This window comes from Neoarius graeffei, chromosome 4, assembly GCF_027579695.1.
Source record: "Neoarius graeffei isolate fNeoGra1 chromosome 4, fNeoGra1.pri, whole genome shotgun sequence".
Taxonomy (NCBI): Eukaryota; Metazoa; Chordata; class Actinopteri; order Siluriformes; family Ariidae; genus Neoarius; species Neoarius graeffei.
The window spans coordinates 21,964,806-21,983,207 of record NC_083572.1 but is presented as its reverse complement, the minus strand read 5'-3'; the positions used below and the strand labels follow the sequence as shown (position 1 = coordinate 21,983,207).

Below are 18,402 nucleotides of genomic sequence, written 5' to 3'. Positions count from 1 at the left end.
CTGTAGGCCCGGCCACCAGGCACTCGCTGATGAACCCCTCCCCCAGGCCTGGCTCCAGGGTGGGGCCCCAGTATCCCTGGTCTGGACGAGGGCACTTGGATCCTTGCTTTTTCTCTCATAAGGGTCTTCAGAACCGTTCTTTGTCTGACCTTTCATCTAGGACCTATTTGCCTTAGGAGACCCTACTGGGGCAAATGCCCCCAACAACATAGCTCCTAGAGTCACTGAGGCACTCAAACCCCTCCAGCATGTAAGGTGGTGATTCAAGGAGGTTATTAACTCCTTGAATTAAGATTTGAGGTTAATTGTTATTAATTAAAGTACAATACACCCTATTTTTTATTCAGTTATAGTTTCTAGTTATGCCTAATGTTGTGTAACATCCATGAACCAAGTTAGTTCCCATTATGACTTATAACCACAATTCCAAAAATGTCAGGACACTGTGTAAAACATAAATAAAAACAGAATGTGAAGATTTGCAAATCATGGAAGCCATATATTTCATTGAAAATAGTACAAAGACAGCACATCAAATGTTGAAACTGAGAAATTTTCTTTTTTTTTTTTTTAAATATATGCTCATTTTGAATTTTATGTCAGCAACATATTTCAGAAAAATTGGGACGGGGCAACAAAAGACCGAAAAAGTTGTGTAATGCTAAAAAAAACTAATTTGGTTAATTGGCAACAGGTCAGTAACATGATTGGGTATAAAAAGAGCATCCCAGAGAGGCAGAGTCTCTCAGAAGTAAAGATGGGGAGGGGTTCACCATTCTGTGAAAGACTGCGTGGGCAAACAGTGCAACAATTTAAGAATAACATTCCTCAAAGTAAAATTGCAAAGAATTTTGGGATCACATCATCTACAGCACATAATATCATTAAAAACTTAATAGAATCTGGAGAAATCTCTGTATGCAAGAGCCAAGGCTGAAAACTGACATTGGATGCCTGTGATCTTCAGGCCCTCAGGAACACTGCATTAAAAGCAGACATGTGTCTGTAGTGGAAATCACTGTATGGGCTCAGGAATACTTCAGAAAACCATCGTCTGTGAAAACAGTTCATTACTACATCCACAAATGTAAGTTAAAACCATATATCAAAAATATCCAGAAATACCGTCGCCTTCTCTGGGTCCGAGCTCTTTAACGATGGACTGAGGCAAAGTGGAAAATTGTCTCAAGGTCTGATGAATCAAAAGTAGAAATTCTTTTTAGAAATCATGAACAGGCTAAAGAGGAGAGGGACCATCCGGCTTGTTATCAGTGCACAGTTCAAAAGCCAGCATCTGTGATGGTATGAGGGTGCAATAGTGCACATGACCTGGGTAGCTTGTTCATCTGGGAAGGCATCATTAATGCTGAATTATACATACAGGTTTCAGAGCACTAGTTTGAATTCCAGAAAAAATCTTTTTCAAGGAAGGCCTTCCTTCTTTCAGCAAGACAATGGCAAACCACTTTCTGCACATACTAAAACTGCATGGCTTCATAGTAAGAGTCTGGGTGCTAAACTGGCCTGCCTGCACTCCAGACTTGTCTCCAATTTAAAACATTTGCTGCATTATGAAGCGCAAAATACAACAAAGGAAACCCTGAACTGTTGAGCAACTGAAATTGTATATCAGGCAAGAATGGGACAATATTTCTCTTTCAAAACTACAGCAGTTGGTCTCCTCAGTTCCCAAACAGTGTTGCTAAAAGTAGAGGTGGTACAACACAGTGGTAAACATGCCCCTGTCCTAACTTTTTTTTGAAAAGTGTTGCTGACATCATATTCAAAATGAGCATCTCATCTCTCATCTCATTATCTCTAGCCGCTTTATCCTTCTACAGGGTCGCAGGCAAGCTGGAGCCTATCCCAGCTGACTACAGGCAAAAGGCGGGGTACACCCTGGACAAGTCGCCAGGTCATCACAGGGCTGACACACACACACTACGTTTACATGCACATAGAGAGAATCGAATTTCTGCCGTTGCTCGACTGAAATCGAAGTTCAAAATGCCATGTATACACCTTAATTCGGCTGAAATTGAACCGAACTTGATTTCTCGGAATCGAGCTACACGACCTAGTTTATGCGATTTCTGCCGAGCTACTTTGTGCATGTATACCCTATCGAGCTAGTTGTCGAGCTACTTCCGGAAGTGACGAGTGACGAGACCACAAGCGGGAAACACAACAGCCTCGGTCGGCATGACAATAGTAGTAGCGAGCAGCAGAAGAGGTCAGGAGGAACAAACGAAGAAGAGAAAATGGCGACGTAGAGCTCTCTGAAGTGTGGGTGGAGCACAGACGGCAGGACAAAGCTTCTGGTACTAATAGGCTTTTTATTGTCAGACTTTTCAGTTTAACAGCCTACTTTTACTCTTGAGCGCGCGCACACACACGCGCGCGCGCTGTGTTCTAGTCCCGGGATGAGCTCTCCCTCTGCCTCCTTAAATAGGGCGCGGTTACTGGGAAGACACACAAACACAGGTTAATTACCGTCAGGTGTACCGTCGTTCTGCCACTCACCTTCCCTGGCTCCGCCCTCCTGTCACAGACCGGCGCTTGACCACGCCCCCACTGCCACAGGCAAGCAGAAACGTGCACTTCTGGAGCAATAGGAGACAGAGTTCATGCTCATTCAGCTTAAGGAGTTGAATATATTAAAATTCATGGACGGGAGAAAAACGCGCAATGGAGAACACGGAACTGATAACTTTGTTTACACTCTTGAATAGCTCTTCTTCATGACGACAACCGGAAGTGTACCAACACGATGGGGCGTGTAGCACCACCTGTGGCTCGGGTGCACAATGCACCTCACACAATAGCCCAATTTCATTGTGTGCATGTAGGATTGGATTTCTCTGGCACCCTGCTGGGACCTTCAGCTCGATTACCGACAGCAGCTCGATTTGGATGTGCATGTAAACGTAGTCACAGACACAGACAACCATTCACACTCACATTCACACCTACGGTCAATTTAGAGTCACCAGTTAACCTAACCTGCATGTCTTTGGACTGTGGGGGAAACCGGAGCACCCGGAGGAAACCCATGCGGACACGGGGAGAACATGCAAACTCCACACAGAAAGGCCCTTGCCGGCCACGGGGCTCAAACCCAGGACCTTCTTGCTGTGAGGCGACAGCGCTAACCACTACACCACCGTGCCGCCCTCAAAATGAGCATATATTTTTTAAAATAATAAAATTCCTCAGTTCCAACATTTGATATTTTGTCTTTGTACTATTTTCAGTGCAATATAGGGTTTCCATGATTTGTAAATTTTCGCATTCTGTTTTTATTTACAGTTTATACAGCATCCCAACTTTTTTGGAATTGGGGTTGTGCATTATATTGTTCTCTTACCAGACTCTTTTTCTCTCTTCTGGTATTAAAAAATAGCTTGTCATGAAACTGTATTTCCCATGTCAGAAAACTTTATCTCTAATTGTTCCAAAGTTCTGATACTGAAGACAGTGTCCAAGTGCATTAATATACACTGGTGCTTGAAAGTTTGTGAACCCTTTAAAATTTTCTATATTTCTGCATAAATATGATCTAAAGCATCATCAGATTTTCACACAAGTCCTAAAAGTAGATAAAGAGAACCCATTTAAGCAAATGAGACAAAAAATATTATACTTGGTCATTTATTTATTGAGGAAAATGATCCAATATTACATATCTGTGAGTGGCAAAAGTATGTGAACCTCTAGGTTTAGCAGTTAATTTGAAGGTGAAATTAGAGTCAGGTGTTTTCAATCAATGGGGTGACAATCATGTGTGAGTGGGCACACTGTTTTATTTAAAGAACAGGGATCTATCAAAGTCTGATCTTCACAACACATGTTTGTGGAAGTGTATCATGGCACGAACAAAGGAGATTTCCGAGGAGCTCAGAAAAAGCGTTGTTGATGCTCATCAGGCTGGAAAAGGTTACAAAAGCATCTCTAAAGAGTTTGGATTCCACCAATCCACAGTCAGACAGATTGTGTACAAGACCATTGTTACCCTCCCCAGGAGTGGTCGACTAACAAAGATCACTCCAAGAGCAAGGCATGTAATAGTCAGCGAGGTCACAAAGGACCCCAGGGTTACTTCTAAGCAACTGAAAGCCTCTCTCACATTGGCTAATGTTAATGTTCATGAGTCCACCATCAGGAGAACACTGAACAACAATGGTGTGCATGGCAGGGTTGCAAGGAGAAAACCACTGCTCTCCAAAAAGAACATTGCTGCTCATTTGCAGTTTGCTAAAGATCATGTGGACAAGCCAAAAGGCTATTGGAAAAATGTTGTGTGGTCAGATGAGAAAAAATAGAACTTTTTGGTTTAAATGAAAAGTGTTATGTTTGAAGAAAAGAAAACACTGCATTCCAGCATAAGGACCTTATCCCATCTGTGAAACATGGTGGTGGTAGTATCATGGTTTGGGCCTGTTTTGCTGCATCTGGGCCAGGATGGCTTGCCGTCATTGATGGAACAACGAATTCTGAATTATACCAGTGAATTCTAAAGGACAATGTCAGGATATCTGTCCATGAACTGAATCTCAAGAGAAGGTGGGCCATGCAGCAAGACAATAACCCTAAGAACACAAGACATTCTACCAAAGAATGGTTAAAGAAGAATAAAGTTAATGTTTTGGAATGGCCAAGTCAAAGTCCTGACCTTAATCCAATTGAAATGTTGTAGAAGGACCTGAAGCGAGCAGTTCATGTGAGGAAACTCACCAACATCCCAGAGTTGAAGCTGTTCTGTATGGAGGAATGGGCTAAAATTCCTCCAAGCCGGTGTGCAGGATTGATCAACAGTTACCGGAAATGTTTAGTTGCAGTTATTGCTGCACAAGGGGGTCACACCAGGTACTGAAAGCAAAGATTCACATACTTTTGCCACTCACAGATATGTAATATTGAATCATTTTCCTCAATAAATAAATGACCAAATATATTATTTTTGTCATTTATGTAGATGGTGAATAATAATGGACCTAAGATGGAACCTTGTGGAATGCCAATTTTAATCTGAGCTCTTCCTGATGTTATACCGTCACAAGAAACACATTGTTTGTAAAATAATCTTTAAACCAAAGTAAAGCTTTTTCGGATATCCCAATGTTATACAGAGAATGTAATAAAAAACTATGATTTACTGCATCAAAAGCTTTAGAAAGATCAATAAACAACGCTGCACAAGAGTTTTTACTATCAATAACTTTCAGTATTGATAGTAAATTTCAGTATTGATAGTGTATACTTTCAGTATAACAGATTTCAGTATCAGAGAGTGGACTTGCATTATCTCAGTGCTTTTTCTGACAATAGTCTGTCCTCTGGAAAAAACTACAGTCTTATTCACTAGTACAAACTATTTAACTTTTTTTTATTGCTAACAATAATTACTAGATACTAGTTACTAGAGATCCTTCTGAAGCTAATAATTTCCTTTCTGGCTACAATGCTACAGCCATAGTAAGACCATAGGAAAACTCCTATATGCATGTAACTGGATATCCATCCAATCAGCCATCCATGAGGAGTTTAAAATCCATTTTAAAAAAAAAACAGGTTTTTGAGTTTAGTTTTGTCAAATAATTAGAAATGCATCTACATCTGGATGTCTCTAAAGCTGCTGTGATGGTGTCTACTGTTAAAACGCTATACAGATAAAATGTAATTGAATTGAATAAAGGAATTGAGCTGAACATATAGAGAAAGTCATTTGTTAACATTGCTCCACTATTAATAGAGTATAAAGAGATAATTAATAGACATTGCTTTCCCCCTGTTTAGATGATGGCATGTACTCTGAGCACAAGATGGTACGTGCTCGCTCTCTATCCAAGGTTTCTTCCTTACCACAACACTCCTACTATCTAGACACCTCAGAGGAGGAGGATGCTTATCGTTTCCCCATCTATCAACTCCCATCACGCCGTCGCAGCCGGGCCTCCTCCCAGGAAAACATCACTCATAGCACTCCTCCAGTATGCATCTGTGTAAAAGAATTCAATTCATGAGTTAGAGGACACGACATGAGTTCTGGGGGCACATTTAGTGAAATTAAGCTTAAAACAGCACAGTGTAAGCTGATTTTCATGGGGGCCTGGGGGAAATGGGCTAACAGGGCTAAACTCTCCATTTTTTAAAGATTAAAAGACATCAATATAAGGTTTCTTTTTTGGTATCAGTTCACATCATATCAGATTATGTGCTGTTGATACATGTCTTAAAGCAGATTAGTTTGGATTTTTGTGGCACAAAGCGCAACAGCACCCCCAATGACTGTAAGAAAAATGTACAGAATGGTATGAAGTATAGGTTGGGCTGATCAGAGACAGTCATATCAGGTGATCCATTTGGCTGACTATGTCATTGACACAAAACAGATACTCAGCAGTGATTAAGATGGTGCATATATGTAATAACTGTAAACAAGATGCACTATTTACTATATTGTTATTTATTTCCCCCAAAATGCTTTTTGATATAAACTAAAAGTAGACTAAGTACATATTAGGACAGATGACAGAACCGTATGTTTAGTGGGTTTGTTTGTTTGTTTGTTTGTTTGTTTGTTTGTTTGTTTGTTTGTTTGTTTGTTTGTTTGTTTGATTTATGGTCTTGAAACTCTTTAAAGAAAAATTTAAACCTTGAATGCAGCTACCGATCTGTCTTTAAATGTGTGTATAATTGTTTGCCATGTATCATTCTAATTACACTATCAATGAGACCTTGTGATGTGATACACTGGTCATCTCTAATAGCTTCATTGTTGAGCTATTGATAGATCTTAGATTTTTTTCTACTAACCATCAATGCGAAGTGCGATATTATTAAACTGATAAATCCAGGGTTAATTGGGCTTGTTGATTTCAGTAATTGACAAGAACAAGGCTTGTTTGTTTGACTTATCTGCATCTCTCTTTCACTTTCTCCCACCAACAACAATGAATGCTTGAATGCAGATTAATGAACTGAACAAGAGAATCTATGCCCTTGAGAGTCTCCTGAGTCGACTGGAGGAGAAGATGAGTGTGCCTAATGATCAGGTACAAAAAAGGCATAAAAGAATACTTTTTAACAGACTTAACAGTATTCTGTGCTGTGTTTGTTTTGTCTACAGTGTGAAAAATCTGCCATACACTATCTATCTACACTATCTGGCCAAAAGTATTTGGACACCCGATGATCACACCTACATGTACTTGTTGGGAATCCCATTCCACACCATGGGCATTAATATAGAGTTGCTTCCTCCATTTGCTGCTTTACCAACCTCTGTTATTCTGGGAAGGCTTTGCACTAGATTTTGGAGTATGGCTTTGGGGATTTGTGCTCATTTAGCCATGAGACCATTAGTGAGATTGAGCACTGATGTCAGATGAGAAGGCTTGGCAGAAGAACACAGAAGCCTGTGTTCCCATTCATCCAAAAGCTATTCAGTGTGGTTGAGGTCTGGGCTTTGTGCAGGCCACTAGAGCTCTTTCACATCAATCTGCACACCAATCTGCAGTCTTTCACGACTGCACACCAACATCCAGCTCCAACCTCTTCATTAAGTTTGCGGACGACACAGCTGTGGTGGGTCTCATCAACAATGGCAATGAGACAATCTACAGGAGTGAGGTGAGCCGCTTGGCCATGTGGTGCAAGGACAACAATCACCGCCTGAACGTGGAGAAGACGAAGGAGATTGTTGTGGACTTCAGGAGAGTGCACACCCAGCATGCTTCACTAACTATCAATGGTGCTGCAGTGGAGACGGTGAGCAGCACCAAGTTTCTGGGTGTGCACATCTCTGAAGACCTGTCCTGGAGCAACAACACCACATCACTGGCCAAAAAAGCCCAACAGCGTCTGTACTTCCTCCGCAAACTGAGGAGAGCAAGAGCCCCGGCCCCCATCATGCACACATTCTACAGAGGCACCATCGAGAACATCCTGACCAGCTGCATCACCGTGTGGTATGGCGCCTGCACCGTGTCCTGCTGCAAGACTCTGCAGCGCATCGTGAGAGCAGCTGAGAGGATCATTGGTGTCTCTCTCCCTTCTCTTATGGATATCTATAACTCCTGCCTCACCTGCAAAGCCATCAGGATTGCAGGTGACCCCACCCACCCATCTCACAGCCTCTTCAGCCTGCTGCCGTTGGGGAGGAGACTGCGGAGTCTCCGGGCCAAAACCAGCAGGCTCAAGGACAGTTTCTTTCACCAGGCGGTCAGGAGGCTCAACTCCCTCCCTGTTCTGCCCCTCCTCCCCCCTCTGCCCCCGCCACAGATTCTGCCCATACACCCCCCTGCCCCTCCTTCAGCATCTGACATCATGTCACCCTCACAGTTCCCCCCCAACACACACACACACACACACTCTCAACATTCATTCGCACACTGAACTCAGGGACTGCATATTTCACTTTACCTCGCTCATTTGCACTATTCCACACTACCTCACCTTAACAGCTATTAGTTTATTGTTTATACTGCTTACTTCATGTTTACCTGCTATACCTCAAGTGCCCTTGACTGTTTATTTTATGTCCTTTTGCTCCAATTTATGTGTGTGTGTGTGTGTGTGTGTGTGTGTGTGTGTGTGTGTGTGTGTGTTTACTAGTGCATCTCAAAAAATTAGAATATTGTGAAAAAGTTCAATATTTTCCATCAGTTATTTAAGAAAGTGAAAATGTTATATATTATAGACACATAAACTAAAATGTTTCAAGCATTTCTCTATTTTTATTTTAATCAGTATGGCATACGGTACAAAAACATAAAAAAAACATCTCAAAATATTAGAATATTTCATTTCGAGTTTGAGTAAAACAGTATGAACACAGTGTATCTCTCGGTCTAGTTCAGTACACACAACCACAATCATGGGGAAGACTGCTGACTTGACTGTTGTCCAGAAGATGATCACTGATGCCCTCCACAAGGAGGGTAAGCCACAAAAGGTCATTGCTGAAAAGGGTGGCTGGAAAAGGTGCACAAGCAACAGGGATGGCCTCAGTCTTGAGAGGATTGTCAAGCAAAGTTGATTCAAGAACTTGGGAGAGCTTCACAAGGAATGGACTGAGGCTGGTGTCAGTGTATCAAGACCCATCACGAACAGACGTCTTCAAGAAAGGGGATACAACTTTCACATTCCTAATATCAAGCTACTCTTGAGCCAGAGACAATGTCAGAAGTGTCTTATCTGAGCTAAGGAGAGAAATAAATGGACTGTTGCTCAGTGGTCCAAAGTCCTCTTTTCAGATGAAAGTACATTTTGCATTTAATTTGGAAATCCCGGTTCTAGAGTCTGGAGGAAGAGTGGAGAGGCACAGAATCCAAGGTGTTTGAAGCCCAGTGTGAAGTTTCCACCGTCTGTGATGATTTGGGGTGCCATGTCATCTGCTGGTGTTGGTCCACTGTATTTTATCAAGTCCAAAGTCAACACAGCCATCTACCAGGAGATTTTAGAGCACTTCATGCTTCCATCTGCTGACGAGCTTATTGGAGATGCTGATTTCCTTTTCCAGCAGGACTTAGCACCTACCCACAGTGCCAAAACTACTACCAAATGGTTTGCTGACCATGATATTACTGTGTTTGATTGGCCAGCCAACTTGCCTGACCTGAACTCCATAGAGAATCTATGGGGTATTGTCAAGAGGAAGATGAGAAACACCCGACCGAAAAATACAGATACGCTGAACGCCACTATCAAAGCAACCTGGGCTTCAATAACACCTCAGCAGTGCCATAGACTGATCACCTCCATGCCACACCGCATTGATACAGTAATTCATGGTAAAGGAGCCCCAACCAAGTATTGAGTGTATAAATGAATATACTTTTCAGAAGTTGGACATTTCTGTATTGTAAATCCTTTTTTTGATTGATTTTAGGGAATATTCTAATAATTTGAGATACTGGATTTCTGATTTTCATAAGCTATAAGCCATAATCATCAAAATTAAAACAAAAAAAGGCTTTAAATATTTCACTTTACATGTAATGAATATAGAATATATGAAAGTTTACCTTTTTGAATTAAATTATGAAAAAAAGGAACTTTTTCATGGTATTCTAATTTTTTGAGATGCACTAGTGTGTGTGTGTGTGTGTGTGTGTGTGTGTGTGTGTGTGTATATATATATATATATATATATATATATATATATATATATATATATATATATATATATATATGTGTTTAGTCTATGTCTATTTCTTATCTAGAGTGTGTATACTGTTTATATTGTTTATTTCAGTTATTCTGTTTTTATTTATTGCATTGCCTGTTTGCACCATGGGTCAGAGAGGACTGAAATTTCATCTGTGCTGTATGTCGAGCATGTATAGCATATTTGACAATAAAGTTGACTTGACTTGACTTGAATCTCAGCAAACCATGTGTTCATGGACTCGCTTTGTGCTCAGGAGCATGGTGTATGGGTGTGATGATCAAGTGTCCACATACCTTTGGTCATATAGTGAAGACAAAAAGTCAGCAGGAAATGCTCACTCCACTCTTCTGAGCTACAACTTTACACCAGATTCAGATATTCTTACACAATGTGTAGTTATATGTAATTGCTTCTGTCTTTAGCCGTTTTTTAATCTCCTTACTAAATGTGTCCAGCGACAATAAATCAAGGCAAGTGAGCTTGATATAGGTCACTGATTATCTAAGGTTTCATCAGTTTCTTCAGCAAAAGTTATTTGTTCTATATAATCTCAAGTGTGTGGCAAATTATTCAACTTAAATGACAAGTTCACTTACTTTGACTTATATCTCTGCAATCCAAACCCCATCAGCTCTTGATAAAGGCCGAAAAGTGAACCATCCATGTGTCCCTCTAGCAGGCACAAGCCTTGGCAAACCATCTGGAGGAGGAGAAGCTGAAAAAGAAGCTGGATGAGCTGATGAGTGACAGGGCACTCTCTTCAGATGAGGATGAGCCCAAGAAACCAACTCAATCCAAGGGGTCTGGTGTGAAAGGTTCCCAGCAAACTGAAAATACATCATCGGTACAGGAGGCAGCCTTGAGCTCCTCTAGTGATGAGATGCCTACTGAGACTCAGAAGGTAATTATACATATGCCCCCCCCAACATAACCAATAGAAGTGTTGGTGTGAACTAAGCAAAATTAATGCTGAGATTCATAATTAATGCTGAGATTCTTGATTCATAAGTCTGAGTTGATCAGATGATATTCAACTCTTGAAGGAAAATTCCACCCTGAACATCAGTGGCGTGCACAGACATTTTGGGGGCAAGTGCTCTGGGGGGAAAAAAGGGCACTTTTTTGAGCATGTGGAACACCTTATTATAAAAGTCTGAGCTTTAACCCTCCTCTTGTGTTCGGGTCGCCACTGACCCGTTTTAGTTTTTAAAGGTGTAAAACAACCACTTAATGTTAATTTATTACATCAAGGCTTTTTGACTTTGCCAGGAATCTCTAGTTGAACAAAATAGAAAAAGAAATTTTTGTTTTCCTAAATCTGAAAATGGTCAAGCAAAAAATATAATACTTATGTGCAGTTGTTTCTGTATGCGACGGGCTACTTCACGACAAAATAATTACAGCTTGGGCTTAGAGGGCAAACAATACATTTTCACTCGATTCATGTGTTACCTGGCTGGTGGGGCAGGGGAAGAGCTGACTGACTGCCCAATGTGTTGTCTGCGCTACGACAAGGCCGTGGCTTCCAGGACGCTATGCTGCTGCAACCTCACATTGAATGCACTGCACGCTTGTTCACGTGACAGAGCAAGAGAGACAGAGGTCCGGTGTGTGTGCGGAGGGGGCACACATCGGGACATTATTTTCACACACGCTTTTAATGCCGCGGCTTTTCTAAAAGATCATGTCGACATTGGCCTCAGTAAACTGTAAAAAAAAAATTCAAAAGGGCACTTTTTTGGACAGAGGGCAGAGGGGCAGGTGCTTGAGCACCACCTCGTGTCTATCTGTGCACGCCACTGCTGAACATCTTGCATATTAATCTTTGTGATCATCAGTGTAATTAAATTCTGAGTCAACATTTTTAGTTTAAATGTCTTTCATCGGCATGTTGCTCTATATTCAGCAGTTGCCAACATTACCCACAGTGCGTTCAACTACCTGCTGATAGTGGTGCCAGAGGGATTTAGCCTTTGCTTAATCTCTACTTAAAAAGAGTGATGCAACAGTGCTTTAGTTTTCCAGTCTCTCCAGCTCTCTCACCTCATCATCTATACATTCTTCTAAAAATGATCAGGTTCCCAAATTTAAACTGGCATGCTCTGAGTCCATTGTTTACTGTCTTCACTATTGCAACATTGGTCTCATTAATAATGAAATTGAAAATCACTGGAAATGGTGAGTAAAAAAAATAACACTTGCTCTTATGTTTTTAAGAACTAACATCAAACCCTGACTCAACACTGTTTAAGATCGCTGAAATGGTTTCCTCTTAAACAGCATTATAACTGCACTAACAACACCTCTCTGTGATATCATAGTGGCACACAAGATCTAGCATCTCACGGGAATAATAAGGAAATTAATGAAAATTCTGCACCATCCAAAAATTAGCACCAAATTGCTGAGCACATCACAAATATTTCAATATAAACATATGTAATTGTGTCAAGGGTGAAATTTTCCTTTGAAGCAGGATACATCTTGATAAATAATAAAATCTAGAGCCTTTATGGTTATTTTATAAGCTACACTAATCAACTGTGCATTGGCAATAATGGCAGTCTATTAGGAAGGCTAATGAAGGCCCCAATCTCCCCAAAATATTTATATCGTCTCCTCTCAGCTAATTGCTGTTCCCTCTACATGGCTTTCAGAGATCCACCGCAGCGGCTCTATGCGACATCACAACCGAGGTTCTAAGAACCATTAATGCCACAGAAAATGCTATGAGCATGTTGGCCCCCCCAAATCCTAATGACAGACCTCAGTTAGCGGGCACAGACGTAAAGCAAGCTGATGCTGCTTACAGGGAGCTTGAGGAAAATGTAAGCCCACAGATATTTTGCATACATACAGTCATCCATATTCTGGGGTTCACAATCAATATGATTCACTGTCACTTAGTTTAGATTAGTTAGTTTACAACTGAGTGAATGAACACTGGTTAAAAGGTTCATGGAGAACAGGTCAAAACCAAGGATCGTGCGGAATTTTGTACCCAGTGGTGAAAAAAGTACTGAGAAATTATACTTAAGTGAGATTATAGATAATATGCCACAATCTCAATTACAACTATCCTGTCAAAAATGTAGTCAGGAGAAAGTAAAAAGGTTTTTCTACTTAGATGTACATACCGTGGTGCTTGAAAGTTTGTGAACCCTTTAGAATTTTTTATATTTCTGCATAAATCTGACCTAAAACATGATCAGATTTTCACACAAGTCCTAAAAGTAGATAAAGAGAACCCAGTTAAACAAATGAGACAAAAATAGTATACTTGGTCATTTATTTATTGAGGAAAATGATCCACTATTACATATCTGTGAGTGGCAAAAGTAAGTGAACCTCTAGGATAAGCAGTTAATTTGAAGGTGAAATTAGAATCAGGTGTTTTCAATCAATGGGATGACAATCACGTGTGAGTAGGCACCCTGTTTTACAACCCCGATTCCAAAAAAGTTGGGACAAAGTACAAATTGTAAATAAAAACGGAATGCAATAATTTACAAATCTCAAAAACTGATATTGTATTCACAATAGAACATAGACAACATATCAAATGTCGAAAGTGAGACATTTTGAAATTTCATGCCAAATATTGGCTCATTTGAAATTTCATGACAGCAACACATCTCAAAAAAGTTGGGACAGGGGAAATAAGAGGCTGGAAAAGTAAAAGGTACAAAAAAGGAACAGCTGGAGGACCAAATTGCAACTCATTAGGTCAATTGGCAATAGGTCATTAACATGACTGGGTATAAAAAGAGCATCTTGGAGTGGCAGCGGCTCTCGGAAGTAAAGATGGGAAGAGAATCACCAATCCCCCTAATTCTGCACCGACAAATAGTGGAGCAATATCAGAAAGGAGTTCAACAGTGTAAAATTGCAAAGAGTTTGAACATATCATCATCTGCAGTGCATAATATCATCAAAAGATTCAGAGAATCTGGAAGAATCTCTGTGCGTAAGGGTCAAGGCCGGAAAACCATACTGGGTGCCCGTGATCTTCGGGCCCTTAGACGGCACTACATCACATACAGGCATGCTTCTGTATTGGAAATCACAAAATGGGCTCAGGAATATTTCCAGAGAACATTATCTGTGAACACAATTCACTGTGCCATCCGCCGTTGCCAGCTAAAACTCTATAGTTTAAAGAAGAAGCCGTATCTAAACATGATCCAGAGGTGCAGACGTCTTCTCTGGGCCAAGGCTCATTTAAAATGGACTGTGGCAAAGTGGAAAACTGTTCTGTGGTCAGACAAATCAAAATTTGAAGCTCTTTATGGAAATCAGGGATGCCGTGTCATTTGGACTAAAGAGGAGAAGGACGACCCAAGTTGTTATCAGTGCTCAGTTCAGAAGCCTGCATCTCTGATGGTATGGGGTTGCATTAGTGCATGTGGCATGGGAAGCTTACACATCTGGAAAGACACCATCAATGCTGAAAGGTATATCCAGGTTCTAGAGCAACATATGCTCCCATCCAGACGACGTCTCTTTCAGGGAAGACCTTGCATTTTCCAACATGACAATGCCAAACCACATACTGCATCAATTACAGCATCATGGCTGTGTAGAAGAAGGGTCCAGGTACTGAACTGGCCAGCCTGCAGTCCAGATCTTTCACCCATAGAAAACATTTGGCGCATCATAAAACGGAAGATATGACAAAAAAGACCTAAGACAGTTGAGCAACTAGAATCCTACATTAGACTAGAATGGGTTAACATTCCTATCCCTAAACTTGAGCAACTTGTCTCCTCAGTCCCCAGACATTTACAGACTGTTGTAAAGAGAAAAGGGGATGTCTCACAGTGGGAAACATGGCCTTGTCCCAAATTTTTGAGATGTGTTGTCATGAAATTTAAAATCACCTAATTTTTCTCTTTAAATGATACATTTTCTCAGTTTAAACGTTTGATATGTCATCTATGTTCTATTCTGAATAAAATATGGAATTTTGAAACTTCCACATCATTGCATTCTGTTTTTATTTACAATTTGTACTTTGTCCCAACTTTTTTGGAATCGGGGTTGTAATAGTTGGCGAGGTCACAAAGGACCCCAGGGTAACTTCTAAGCAACTGAAGGCCTCTCTCACATTGGCTAATGTTGATGTTCATGAGTCCACCATCAGTAGAACACTGAACAACAATGGTGTGCATGGCAGGGTTGCGAGGAGAAAGCCACTGCTCTCCAAAAAGAACATTGCTGCTCATCTGCAGTTTGCTAAAGATCACATGGACAAATCAGAAGACTATTGGAAAAATGTTTTGTGGATGGATGAGACCAAAATAGAACTTTTTGGTTTAAATGAGAAGTGTTATGTTTGGAGAAAGGAAAACACTGCATTCCAGCATAAGAACCTTATCCCATCTGTGAAACATGTTGGTGGTAGCCTGTTTTGCTGCATCTGGGCCAGGATGGCTTGCCATCATTGATGGAACAATGAATTCTGAATTATACCAGTGAATTCTAAAGGAAAATGTCAGGACATTTCAAGTTTCAAGTTTATTTGTATAGCGCTTTTAACAATAAACATTGTCGCAAAGCAGCTTTACAGAATTTGAACGACTTAAAACATGAGCTAATTTTATCCCTAATCTATCATGGACATCTGTCCATGAACTGAATCTCAAGAGAAGGTGGGTCATGCAGCAAGATGATGACCCTAAGCACACAAGTCATTTTACCAAAGAATGGTTAAAGAAGAATAAAGTTAATGTTTTGGAATGGCCAAGTCAAAGTCCTGACCTTAATTCAATTGAAATGTTGTGGAAGGACCTGAAGCGAGCAGTTCATGTGAGGAAATCCACCAGCATCCCAGAGTTGAAGCTGTTCTGTATGGAGGAATGGGCTAAAATTCCTCCAAGCCAGTGTGCAGGACTGATCAGCAGTTACCGGAAATGTTTAGTTGTTGCCCAAGGGGGTCACACCAGATAGCAAAAGTAAAGGTTCACATACTTTTGCCATTCACAGATATGTAATATTGGATCATTTTCCTTAATAAATAAATGACCAAGTATAATATTTGTCTCATTTGTTTAACTGGGTTCTCTTTTTCTACTTTTAGGACTTGTGTGAAAATCTGATGATGTTTTAGGTCATTTTTATGCAGAAATATAGAAACTTCTAAAGGGTTCACAAACTTACAAGCACCACTGTAAGTATTAAAAAGTAAGAGATTTTAATTCGTAAAATGAAATTAAAGTGGTGTTTTCATATGAAATGTAACTTTTATTCATTATCTACCATAAAGCTGTTAAAAGATTATCATCATTTTAAAGAAGCTACACCCTTTTTGCCTGTAAACATCATTCAATCTCTGTACATTTGCTGGTCATATGCATAATTAATGCTATGTAATTTGAATTGAACGAATTAATCAGAAGTAAAATCCTGTAAACAACCAGTATTTACTATTAGCTAGCTACCATTAGCAATTTGCCTTGCTGCCTCACCAATTACGTTAGCTACCGGAATCAATGTCTAACCTGTCATTCACAAAGAAAGCTAATGTAGTTAAACTCACCCAGTTAATGTAAGCAAATTAGCAAAATTTACCTCAACATGCTTTTTCAAATTAGATGGTAAAGAAGGGGGTAAAGAAGACACCTCATTTTATATGAGTCTTTGCTTAATTCAGTACGTTGTTGTTGTTGTCATATCTAAAATGGTCGGGTGAAATAAAAAAAACTGAAATAATTGAATGCTAAACTGCAATAATTCAATCGTGTATAGTCATAGGTTGGATGAAAGTTTGATCTTTGGTATTTCTAAAGTGTATGTTGAAGGTCTAAATTAAAATGTAAGGAATAAACCTTTTTTTTAGTATAATTACTCATATTTTTCACCCCATTTTTACATTTTGTGAACAAACATTTGAGGTCTGATATTTCCACAACACTGCCTGCTTTCTTTTAGGTATATCTGACTGCAGGGAAGTCATTTGACATGGAGAGGAAGTTGAGGCAGATCGAACATAGTGCTAAGAACCATTATACCGGCCCTCTTACTGACTCTGAACTCTCTGAGCTGGAAGATCAGCTTACAGCAGCTGCTGCTCAAGTGCAGAACACAGAAAGTGAGGTACGAAATTTTGGATAAACCTGCCACTTGTGCTGAGTATATGAAATATGATTTCAGTGTACATTATTGACCTATTGTCACATTTCACCTCATCTCCTATTATGTAATAAAGTGAAGTACATTTTTGCTTGTCAGGTGTCAGACATTGAGAATAAAATTGCTGTTCTTAGTGCATCAGGACTATCAATTGATAAAGCCAAGAAAAAGGTAAACTGATATTCACTTAATACAACAGTAATATGTGAAAAGCAACTACATGAAATTGGATTAATATTTTTTTTAATTATAATAAATACCCAGAATTCAAATTCATTAGTCAAATATGAGGAACCTGTTGTTGAGCAGAATGTTAATGATACGTTTTGTTTAATGTGTGTCATATTTTCTTGACTTTTAATCTAAATTGTGTGTTCTGTATTTGTAGGTATCAAACATACAAAAAAGAAGAAAATCCCAAGATATCCCCACAAACAGAGTACATTTCTGAACATGAAGGGTGCACTATTTTAACAATAATTTTCTCCAGCTTTTCTTCACACCACTGCTTGAACAACATTGCTTTACTTTGTACTGTTGTTCTCCTTTTCCTTATTACCCTTAGGAAGTATTGTAATCTTGTCCAATCACCCTTTTCCTGCCTTTTCCACACATTTCCTGCAATGTATAAAAATACACTAGACATGCTTTTAAAAATCAATCATTCTTCTAGCCATGGGCGCCGCCAGGGGTGAAAGGTTAGAACAATTCTAGGGGCCCAGCACTGCCATGGGGCCCTTTAAGGGGCTGATAATATGCTTTTAATGATTTTAATAAGACTTTTGAAATAACAACAATGCAATATTCCATCTGGTGAAATGAGCTAATTGAACAAGGTTGTCTATTTCTTGAGTTCTTCAACATATTGTCATTTAACCCTCCCCCTTTCGCGAAATGGTATGGTCCAGTTCTGGTAGAAGCGCGATGCGTTAAATCTGTGTGCTGATCAGTGCAACGCTACTTGCTGCTGTGTCGCGGTGCAGCAGCCAGCCAGCCAGCAGTGGAGTGCGTACAGTCTATGATCGCTAAATATGAAGAGTGGCTGTCAAAAACATAAAGAAAGGCAGCTGAAAGCTGAGAGGGACCGGAGAGACAGG

General features: G+C 40.0%; 1 protein-coding gene across 4 annotated transcripts in view; it reads left to right on the top strand.

Annotated features, from left to right (window-relative positions):
* mlpha (melanophilin a) overlaps nt 1–18,123 on the top strand; it is a 35,890-nt gene extending 17,767 nt beyond the window's left edge. For 2 of the 4 annotated variants that reach the window (XM_060919019.1, XM_060919017.1), the window contains 7 exons: nt 5,797–5,990; nt 6,972–7,055; nt 10,851–11,075; nt 12,832–13,002; nt 17,105–17,269; nt 17,405–17,476; nt 17,694–18,123. In XM_060919019.1, coding sequence (XP_060775002.1) covers nt 5,797–5,990; nt 6,972–7,055; nt 10,851–11,075; nt 12,832–13,002; nt 17,105–17,269; nt 17,405–17,476; nt 17,694–17,756 — 974 coding nt within the window. In that variant the 3' untranslated portion in view covers nt 17,757–18,123. Of the gene's footprint in view, nt 1–5,796; nt 5,991–6,971; nt 7,056–10,850; nt 11,076–12,831; nt 13,003–17,104; nt 17,270–17,404; nt 17,486–17,693 lie in introns of those variants that run through there. The other 2 variants (XM_060919018.1, XM_060919020.1) reach the window with 2 other exon arrangements.
* The last annotated feature ends 279 nt before the right edge of the window (nt 18,124–18,402 follow it).